The following is a 10,613-nucleotide window of genomic DNA, read 5'->3' on the forward strand; positions in this document are numbered from 1 at the left end:
TCTCTCCGTGTGGGATCTCCCCACCCCGTGTGGGGAGTGGGGTGGGGGAGGAAGGAAGCGCAAGGCCCCTTGGGAGTTGAAAGGCTTCGGGTTGCTATGGTGTCCAGGCTGGGTGGCTTCCTGAAGCCCCGCCCCCGCCCCGCCCCCCGCTATGCGGCCCTCCCAGACAGAGCTGTGGCTGGGTCTGACTTTGGCTTTGGCCCTCCTGGCTGTGAGGTGGGCCTCAGCCCGGGCCCCCATCTATGTCAGCAGCTGGGCAGTGCGGGTGACCAAAGGTTACCAGGAGGCTGAGCGCCTGGCACGTAAATTTGGCTTCGTCAACCTGGGACAGGTGGGTGGGACATGGGGTGTGTGCCTGGACAACCTCAGACCTGGACAAAGGGGAGGGTGTCCCCAAGACCTCCCCAAATATGTATCTGTGTGCCCCTCCATGTTCAATTTGGGATTCTGCGGCTCTCATATGGACCCCTGGTTGAGGTGTATAAAGTCGTAGAGACCCTATCATAAAAGCAGGATCCCAGCTGTCCTGTCCATCGCGTTCCCAGATCTTCCCCGATGACCAGTATTTCCATCTGCGGCACCGGGGTGTGGCCCAGCAGTCCCTGACTCCGCACTGGGGCCACCGTCTGCGCCTGAAGAAAGAACCCAAGGTAAGAATGAGCTCATGGCTGCTGTGTCCTAACCAGTGGCCGCCTGTCACTGTCACTGTTATGAGTGGCCTGTAGAGTTGTGGAGTGGGGCCTCGTTGGGGAAGCTATGTGTGAGCAAGGCACCTATGTAACACAACTTAACATCTAGGGGGACTCTGATGACCCCTTGTCCTGCCTGTCGTGGTCCTTCCCTCATTGCAAACCACGGGATATAGGGAAGGGAACTGGACTATTTAACACACAGGCGAGCTGGAGTCAGTAAGCGTGCAGCTGACGAGGGGCAGAGCCAGCCCGAGTTGTTGATGCTTCTGTGGGTGTCCTGTCCACATTAGGCCAGTCTGCTATTGGGAACAACCCTTAGGTGGCAGTCAAAAAAACAGGTAGGGAGGTGTGGCATGAGCCACCGAGGGTTACAGGAGACACTGGACAGGGGCTCACCTGTACCAGGACCTGTCTTAGTTATCGCTGTGACAAAACACCACGACCGAAGCGACTTTGAGAAAGAAGACTTTATTGGAGCTTACTGCTTCAGAGGGTGAGTCTGTGGCCTCTGTGTCAGGGAACACAGCAGCAGGCGGCCAGGCTGGCGCTGATAATTCACAAGGGGTAGGGAGAGCTAGCTGAAAATGGCATGGGCTTCTGAACCCCCCAAGCCTACCACCCACCTCCCAGTGATAGCCATAGAAGACCTCCAACCAGGTCACACCTCCTATCCTTAAACAGGTCCACCTACTGGGAACCCAGCAAAGTATAAGGGTCTATGGGGGCCATTCTCATTCAAACCGCCACAGGGATTCAGTGTCTTTAGAGGCCAAGCCTCTAAAGGAAGAGAATGAAGACAAATAGGAGGGGTAAGGGGAAGAGGGGGAAATAGGGAGGGGGAAAGGAGGGGGCATGGATGGACAGAGATCAAGCCAGGTCACCCCAGAGAACATGACTCCTGAGAGAGACTAAGATGGGGTGTAAGGAGAAGGGGACAAGGAGATGCTTTGGGCTGATAAACAGCACATGCAAAGGTCCTGGGGTAGAAGACAGAACTTTTTCCTGGCCACTAGCTGTAGCTTTGAGAGGAGCAGTCTGACCACTGTAGGCCAGTACTCCCAGACTGGGAGTAGGGGTGGTGATGTTGGACGAAGTGGAGTCCCAGCCCTTGGGAGGCAGAGGCAGGTGGATTTCTGAGTTCAAGGCCAGCCTGGTCTACAGAGTCCCAGGACAGACACACAGGCTACACAAAGAAACCATGTGGGGAGGGAGGGAAGGAGGGAGGGAAGGCTAAGACTCAGTGGGTAGAGCACACAGTCAGACAGAAGTCCTGCATTCTATCCCAGCACCACCCAGGCATGATAGCACATTCCATTCAGCCACTCCCTGGAGAAGTGGAGACTGGAGGATCAGGAATTCAAAGTTATCCTCAGTTACATAGAGTTTGAGGCTAGCCTGGGCTACATGAGACCCCCATATCTGCAAACAGAGAAATAGAGACGGTGAGGTGGCTCAGAGGGTAAAGGTGCCAGCTGCCCAGGTGCCGACTGCCCAGCCTAGCTGAACTCTATCCCCAGATCCAGGTAGAAGGAGAAAACTGACTCCCATGGTTACTTTTTTGTTGTTTATTTTTCACGATGGGGTTTTTCTGTGCAGCACTGGCTGTCCTGGGAGCTCAGAGCAGCCTCTGCCTCCCGAGAGCTGGGATTACAGTCGTGCAGCACCACCTCTAGGCTCCCCACCGTTACTGTTACTTTTTAAAAAGATTTGGAGTTTTCTCCTTTGTATTTGTTTTTGCTAACGGGGACCAGCGCCTCGCCTGCTTGTCTGCACACCAGGCGCCAAGGAGCTCAGGAGAGGGCATGAGATCCCCTCCGGACTTGTTCCAGGTGCCTGTGGATACAGGGGTCCTCTGTGAGAGCGGCACCAAGGCTTCTCTCTACGCCCACAAGTTGTCCTTTGACTTCCACACATATGCCATAGTGAGGACACACACACACACACACACACACACGAGGGGGGTTGAGAAAGAGTAGATATAGGTGGTGGTTGTATGGCATGAGCCAGGGGTGTCCTGACCTAGAAAGGAGTTTCGGAAGTGGTGGGCTTTTTTGAAGTGCTGCACTACTTTTGACCCCAGCACTGTAGAGGCAGAGGCAGGTGAATCCCTGAGTTCGAGGCCAGCTTCATCTCCATAGTGAGCCTAAAGCAAGGGCTGCACAGTGAGGCCTTGTCTCAAAAGAAAACAATCACGCAGCCTGCCAGAGGGAGCCAGCAGGCCTTGGTAAGGCTCAGGGCGGAAGGGCCACGTTGGCTCCCAGCAGCGCCACTTGTGAATCATCAGGCCTGCCGTGTCTGAAAACACAGCTCTGAGGATCGTGGGGGACCCAAAGAGCAGTTCCCACCGACATGCCTGTCGGTTAGCAATGTGTCCCATGCCCCTGCCCCTGAGGCAGTGGCTGGTTCAGCCCCGTGCACCCTGCAGGTGCGCTGGTTTGAGCAGCAGACCTTGAGGCGGCGGGTGAAGCGCTCCCTGGTGGTGCCCACAGACCCCTGGTTTTCCAAGCAGTGGTACATGGTAAGCACTTGGACTGGGTGGGGTGGACAAGAGACCACCCTGAGCTCCTCTGACCCCAGGTCCCTCCTTGCCTCTCATAGAACAAGGAGATACAACAAGATCTCAACATCCTAAAGGTTTGGAACCAGGGACTGACCGGCCGGGGAGTGGTGATCTCCATCTTGGACGATGGCATTGAGAAGGACCACCCGGACCTCTGGGCTAATTACGTGAGTTGTCTAGGGATCAGAACAGCAGCTGCGTCCAGGTCCGAGGACACAGCTGGCCTCCGCTGCTTCTCATCCTGCTCCCCTACCTGCTCCACAGGACCCTCTGGCCAGCTATGACTTCAATGACTACGATCCAGACCCCCAGCCCCGCTACACACCCAACGATGAGAACCGGTGAGCCAGGTGCTCGGTATCGGGTGTTCCTGGGGCCCGCAGAAATGCCGTGGCGGATGGGACAAATGTCTGCTTCCTCCTTGCTCTGGAATCAGACATGGAACCCGCTGCGCTGGGGAAGTGTCTGCCACAGCTAACAACGATTTCTGCGGTGCTGGCGTGGCCTTCAATGCCAGAATTGGAGGTACCAGGGGTGAAGGCTGGGCTGGGGTGTCAGGTTAAACTTGACCAGTGTGGGGACCCCGCCCCGTTCCCATCACTGATGGCTGAGCAGTGGGCTGAGGGTGGCAGGGAGGTGGCCTGGTAGGGCAACCAGAGTTGGTGCTGGCGCAAGGCCCACGCCCACCCGCGCAGGCGTGCGCATGCTGGATGGAGCCATCACCGACATCGTGGAGGCTCAGTCCCTCAGCCTGCAGCCGCAACACATACACATCTATAGCGCCAGCTGGGGCCCGGAGGATGACGGGCGCACAGTGGACGGACCCGGCCTCCTCACGCGGGAGGCCTTCAGGCGTGGCGTAACCAAGGTGCACGGGAACCACACCCCGGGCGGGCGGAGAGGGCGGAGGGGCGGGTCCCCAGGGGTTGGAGCGCTAACTGTGCTCGCGGGCCACTCTCCACCCAGGGCCGCCAAGGGCTGGGCACACTGTTCATCTGGGCCTCGGGAAATGGTGGTCTCCATTACGACAACTGCAACTGTGACGGCTACACCAACAGCATCCACACGCTGTCAGTGGGCAGCACCACGCGGCAGGGCCGAGTGCCCTGGTACAGCGAGGCCTGCGCCTCCACCTTCACCACCACCTTCAGCAGCGGCGTGGTCACAGACCCACAGATCGTGAGCATCCAGCCAAGCACGCACCACAGGCCCCGCCCGCAGGGGGCTCCACCCAGACCCCGCCTTCTCAGGCTACACACACACACACACACACACACACACGCACACGCACACGCACACGCACACGCGCACACACAGGCGTCAGCCCCGGAGGGTCCTCTTCCCTCCAGATACCCAAGCAAGTCCCACTCCACAAGACCTGGCCGCGCAGGTCCTGCGCCTCCTGCCCCCTTCCTGGGCAAGATCTGCGCCAGCACCTGGGCTATTCGTGCCCCTGCTGCATGGCGGCTTCCTGAAGACCCTGCCCTTTGCACGGGCTGGCTCTGAGGTTCCCCACCGTTGGGCCATTGCCTGTGTGGCCTCCCCACCCCCACCCCCACGCCCCACCACTTCACCAACCTTTGAGGCCTGAGACTTGGCACGTTTTAGATGTGGGGCCATGTAACATTTTGAACTCAGCACTTGCTAAACTTGGTCGTTAATATGTTTTATTTGAGGCAGGCGCTCACAGTGTAGACCAGTCTAGGCCGGAAGTCACATCTTCTCCTTCCTCTGCCCCAGCGAGTGCTGGAATTAGAGGCCCGCATCAGCAGGCCCTTTCAGTACCTTTTGGACTTAGTCTTTCGTGTGTTTCTCCAGCTTAGGTCTTCATACTTAGCCTGATGTTCAGCACTTTGTAAACGTGGCCCCTAGTACCTTCTACACAAGTTCTCCATCTGGGCTGCGCACTGAGCTCAAGGCCCCTCCGCTTCTGTGTCCCCAGGTCACCACGGACCTGCACCACCAGTGCACCGACAAGCACACGGGCACCTCGGCCTCCGCCCCGCTGGCCGCTGGCATAATCGCCCTGGCGCTGGAGGCCAAGTAGGTGACCGTGGGGCCCCGCCCACCGCCCCGCCCCCACGGGCGGCCCCCAGCTCACCCGCCCTCGCCCCCCCAGCCCGCTCCTGACCTGGAGGGACCTGCAGCACCTGGTGGTCCGCGCGTCCAGGCCGGCGCAGCTGCAGGCGGAGGACTGGAGGATCAACGGCGTGGGGCGCCAAGGTGCGGCGGGGCCGGGCAGGGGACGGGGGTACCGCGCACGCAGGGCCAGTGACGCAGGCTGCCCCTCCCGCGCAGTGAGCCACCACTACGGCTACGGGCTGCTGGACGCGGGGTTGCTGGTGGACCTGGCTCGCGTGTGGCTGCCCACTAAGCCTCAGAAGAAATGTGCCATTCGGGTGGTGCACACCCCCACGTGAGAGAGGCCCCGCCCCACTGGAGGGAGGCCCCGGGTCCAGATCCACGCCCACGCGGGAGGTTCTGTCCAGGTCTCCACCCTGCGCTTTGCTGTAGGCCCCCTCCTCCACTACCTCCCCAGACTAGTCCAAGATAGGGAGGATGCCTGGAGACCTCAGTTTACCCATCTGTGGAAAAAGTGCCCTCAGGCCCTTGGACACCACCACCCCCAAAACCTCCTCTGGGCTCTACCTGGCCCACAGCAGACCCACGGGACCGTCCTCACCCCACCAGCCCCATCCTGCCTCGGATGCTGGTGGTGAAGAATGTAACCACGTGCTCCGATGGCTCGCGCCGCCGCCACCTCATCCGTTCGCTTGAGCACGTGCAGGTCCGGCTGTCGCTCTCCTACAGCCGCCGCGGGGACCTGGAGATCTTCCTCACCAGCCCCATGGGCACGCGCTCCACGCTCGTGGCCATCAGGTGTGAGAAATCCCAAAGGGGCCAGCGGTGGTGCCCTCCCTAGCCTCCCGCAGATGGGACCCTCGCTGGGTGGGGCTCAGAAGACTCAGCCAGACACCTCGAGCCCTGTCTCTCCTGGGCCCCGCCCCCACAGACCCTTGGATATCAGCGGCCAAGGCTACAACAACTGGACCTTCATGTCCTCACACTACTGGGACGAGAACCCGCAGGGCCTGTGGACCCTGGGCCTGGAGAACAAGGGTTACTACTTCAACACAGGTGAGGCGTGGCCGTGGGCCGCGAGCCTCAGGGCTAGGGACCCTGCCTCGGCTGACCCTCAGCCACAGAGGGCCCCAGGGGTTTTCCTGGAGAAGCCATGCCTTTTCTAGCACACAGTAGATGGGCAAGTCTCAGCCATCCGTGAATAGTAGGTGGTCAGCTATGGGGGAATCGGATTCGTGGGGAAAGTGAGAATCTGGCCGGTGGTGCAAATTAGGTGTAGGGTTACCTAAAGGAGGGGGGCATTCTGGGCACAGTGGCACACAGTAGGTGTAGTCACCTGGGAGGAGCAGGAAGGGGGTCTAGCCACAGGAGATGTGCAGCAACCATGGGTGGTCTGACCAGCGGTAAACATGGTGTCACCTACCTGGGAGAGGCGAGGTGGTGTGGCCACTAGCACACAGTAGGTGCAGTTGCCCTGAGGGAGTGGGGGCCTCCAGCCCCTGGCACAAGTAGGCGTGTAGCAGCCAGGCTTGGTTGATACGGGGCCCTGCTTGGGAGGCACTGAGGTTGGCAACAGCCTGGCAGGCCACCGACAGCCTGTCCCCCGGTGCCCACTGCGACCCTGCCCAGGAACTCTGTACCACTACACGCTGCTGCTGTATGGGACGGCCGAGGACATGACTGCACGACCCCAGGCCCCCCAGGTGACCAGCCAAGCGCACGCGTGTGTGCAGAGGGACACAGAGGGGCTGTGCCAGGGTGAGTGGCCACAGCGCATGGTCACTTGTCGGGTGAGGAGGCGCAGCGGCCCGGGACGGGCGGGCAGGCACTGGCCACACCCGCCAGCTGCAGCCTCACTCCCTCTGTTTCCATTTTGTCCCCGTGCAGAAAGCCACGGTGCCCTCTCCATCCGGGCAGGGCCCCGCCTCGTCTCCAGCCAGCAGCAGTGGTGGCTCTACAGCCACACGCAGCAGCCACTGACCGAGGGACACGCTGTCACCCTCCCATCACACCTGCTGCAGCAGCTCGACCAACGAGACACTGCCTGTTCCCCGTTCCTTGAGCTGGGAACTCCAGAGCCCCTCCAAGGCGTGACACCTCTGACGGCCATCCCAGCTACCAGCCTCGGGCCACGGTGCTGGCCCTGCTGGCCAGGGCCTGTGGGAGGCCCCTCGGCTGGAGGAAGGCCCATCTACCCCAGGCTAGATACCCCAATGCCCCAAACCATGCACACACAGCGCCCTGCAGGCTGCAGAGCCAGAGAAGCCTGACTGTCAGGACAGAAGGCCGCTACCCCAAAACCCTGCTCCCCGGCTGGATTAGGAGTCTGCCGCAGAAGGCCACGGCAGATCAGCTGCACGGGTCACGTGACAGCCCACACCTCAGGAAGAGACGCTTCCTTACTCACTTTGGAGCAGGTACAGTAGGCACGAGGTCAGAGCACAGCCACCAACCATCCGCCCCTTCCCTGTCTCCAAGCCATCCACAGTCCCGCGTCTAACCTCATAGTTGCCAAATAAAAGTTAAGCAGAAGCCGTGGAGTCTGTGGTGTCCTCGAGGGTAGGGTGGGCCCACGGTGAGACCAGGGCCCTGGAGGGAAAGGGCGCCGCAGAGGAAGACTGCTCTGAGCCCAGAGCCCTTGGCAGGAGGATGCGCCAAGTGCTGAAATACCATACAGCCATGAACAGAAAGCTAGCTCGCCCCTCCCCCACTGCTCCTTTGAGACAGGGTCTCGCTGTGTGGTCCTGGCTGTCCTGGGACTCCCTATATAGACCAAGCTGGTCTTGAACTCACTGAGGTCTGCCTGCCTCTGCCTCGGTACTGAGAGTACTGAGATTAAAGGTCTACCACAAGGAAGCTGGGCTCTCAGAATACATTACCCTGCCCTGCGGTGGTGGCGCACACCTTTAATCCCAGCATTTGGGAGGCAGAGGCCGGCGGATTTCTGCATTCGAGACCAGCCTGGTCTATAGCGTGAGTTCCAGGACAGCCAGGGCTACACAGAGAAACCCTGTCTCGAAGAAAAAAAAAATATGTTACCCTATGGGCTAGGTTCCATCCAGCATTTATTGAGCGCCCACTGTGTACCTAGCAGTGTTTGGACACTGCTGCTTTCCAGCAAGGGAGACTCGAACTCAGGTTCACCCCTTGCCTCCTACCACGCGTGGTGAGGGGAGGCAGAGTTTCCTCTGATCTTACTGGATAGCACCCAGGAGCGTCCAGGGCCCTTTAAGAGGGGGAGGGGTTTCGCTCGGAGTGGCACTGGAGCGGACCGGAAGTGCCAGAACGTAGTGGCGCTCCAGTAGGAAGCGGAAGCGGTGGCGTCTAGGTTCTAGGAACAGAGATAGGAAGCAGGGTTTTTCTGGAGCAAACTGGGCGGGAGGTCCAGCCAAACTCCAAGGTCCCGGGAGGAGGGAAAGCGAGACGTGGGTAGGGACCTCGGCGCAGGTCGGTAACGGGCGCGTAGGAGTTCGCGAGGTGGAAGGGCCAAGCCGAGAGTGGACCCCCAGTTAGCCGCATTCCGCCTGCCAGATGAGCTCCAAGGCCAAGAAACGCGTGGTGCTGCCCACTCGCCCCGCGCCTCCCACGGTGGAGCAGATTCTGGAGGACGTGCGAGGGGCGCCCGCCCAAGATCCTGTTTTCACTGCCCTGGCCCCAGAAGGTAGGAGCACGTGAGACTCCGAGTGGGGAGCAAACCGACTGCAGCCCGGCGCCTAGGGACGAATCTTTTCTCCTGCAAAATGGGATCATCAAAAATAAAGTTGAGCCGGGCGATGATGGCGCACGCCTTTAATCCCAGCACTTGGGAGGCAGAGGCAGGCGGATTTCTGAGTTCGAGGCCAGCCTGGTCTACAGAGTGAGTTCCAGGACAGCCAGGGCTACACAGAGAAACCCTGTCTCAAAAAATAAATAAAATAAAAATAAAAAATAATGAAAGTAAAAAATAAAGTTGAAAGTGCTGCCGAGCTTGGAGACTTGAGCCAACCCAGGCGTCTGGGGCAAGAGGATTGCTGTGAGTTCAAGACCTTGTCTCAGGGGGCGTGGCTAGATGCTCCTACCCGGAAATGGGGGAACCTAACATGCAGGTGGGGGTTGGGGGGTCATTTCTGCGACTCCTGTCCTAGAATCCAGGAACCCAGGCAGACCAGCAGGCCAGGGTGGCTGGAGGGGGCCTGTCCTCTCCATGACCCCCAAACCTTGGGGTTTTTCAAGCCTGAAACTGACTCTTGTTTTCTAGTGCTTAATGAGTCTGTGTAGCCGAGGCTGGCCTCAAACTCATGTAGCCGAGGATGACCTTGAACCACTGATCCTCTTGCCTCAGGCTCTGGCTTGGTGGATGTCAGGCTTGGGGATGGTGACACTGTTTCTTCTCTTCAGACCCCCCAGACTCCTCCCCAAGGGCTGAGGACTCTGAGATACAACAGGAGCAGATTTACCAGCAGAGCCAGGCCTATGTGGCCATGAACGAGAGGCTGCGGCAGGCGGGGGATGCGCTCAGACAGAGCTTCGATGGCCTTCGGCGAGCTGGGCAGAGGCTGGAACAGGAGATCAGCCAGGTGACGTCAGCCACCTCCTAGATCCTAGTTACATCTGATGCCCTCGGTGCAGGCCTGGGCACCTGGCACCCGGAGGCTCAGGGTCCGCATTCGCTGCGCCAGCCCTGGCCTGGGGAGACCCCGTGGCCCACCCTGCCAGCTGTGTCCCCTCTTCCGCCCTTAATGGCCTCTAATTTGTGATAGGACTCGGGGACACCCGTCTAGGTAGCATCTAGGACTTGACTGCAGGTCTGGGCTCAGAGCCGGTCTGCCCCCTAGTGACCAGCATGCTCTTCTGTCCCGTGTCACCCTGGGCAGTGAAGGTCTCCATCCCCAGCATCACAGCAGGTCAGCCACTGTCATCTTGTGTGAAAGAATAGGTGGCCACCCCCTCCCAGAGCCTTGCTCAGGCCCTCCAGGGCCCACTGCCTTCTCAGCTCTCCCTGAGGATGGGAGGACTCAACCAGGGCGCTTCCATTCTGGGGATTCCCGGGGTCCAAGAGGAGCCCAAAGGCCGGGGCTGTGTGTGTGGTGGACTTTGCCCCGTCTGGTCCTGGGGTTCGGTTTGCCTCCTTGCAGAAGACCCACCACTTTGGGGTGGCTGGACTTTAGTTCTGGAAGATTAAAGATGTCTGATTCCTGATCACAGATCTCCCTTAAGCCTGACTAGATCACCGGGTGCCCAAGTCCATGCCACTGCGCCTGTCCTCTCGGGTCCCAGGCTGACTGGAACTGTCTTGTCAG

General features: G+C 59.7%; 2 protein-coding genes across 2 annotated transcripts; both read left to right on the forward strand.

The window, feature by feature from the left end:
* Positions 1-151: 151 nt before the first annotated feature.
* Pcsk4 (proprotein convertase subtilisin/kexin type 4) lies at positions 152-7,477 on the forward strand. Its single transcript, XM_052164706.1, is given in 16 exon segments — positions 152-331; positions 546-650; positions 3,118-3,210; positions 3,291-3,419; positions 3,517-3,593; positions 3,689-3,777; positions 3,948-4,120; positions 4,219-4,431; positions 5,195-5,295; positions 5,372-5,475; positions 5,551-5,668; positions 5,944-6,132; positions 6,266-6,390; positions 6,964-7,092; positions 7,222-7,323; positions 7,326-7,477. Coding segments are annotated over 16 exon segments (1,998 nt in total). The 3' UTR covers positions 7,397-7,477.
* A 1,144-nt stretch (positions 7,478-8,621) lies between these two features.
* Positions 8,622-10,512, forward strand: C20H19orf25 (chromosome 20 C19orf25 homolog). The gene is made up of 2 exons (XM_052164705.1): positions 8,622-8,995; positions 9,712-10,512. Exons 1-2 carry the CDS (start codon positions 8,866-8,868, stop codon positions 9,909-9,911), a joined length of 330 nt encoding a protein of 109 aa, XP_052020665.1. The 5' UTR covers positions 8,622-8,865; the 3' UTR covers positions 9,912-10,512.
* The last annotated feature ends 101 nt before the right edge of the window (positions 10,513-10,613 follow it).

Source organism: Apodemus sylvaticus, chromosome 20, assembly GCF_947179515.1.
Source record: "Apodemus sylvaticus chromosome 20, mApoSyl1.1, whole genome shotgun sequence".
NCBI classification, from domain to species: domain Eukaryota; kingdom Metazoa; phylum Chordata; class Mammalia; order Rodentia; family Muridae; genus Apodemus; species Apodemus sylvaticus.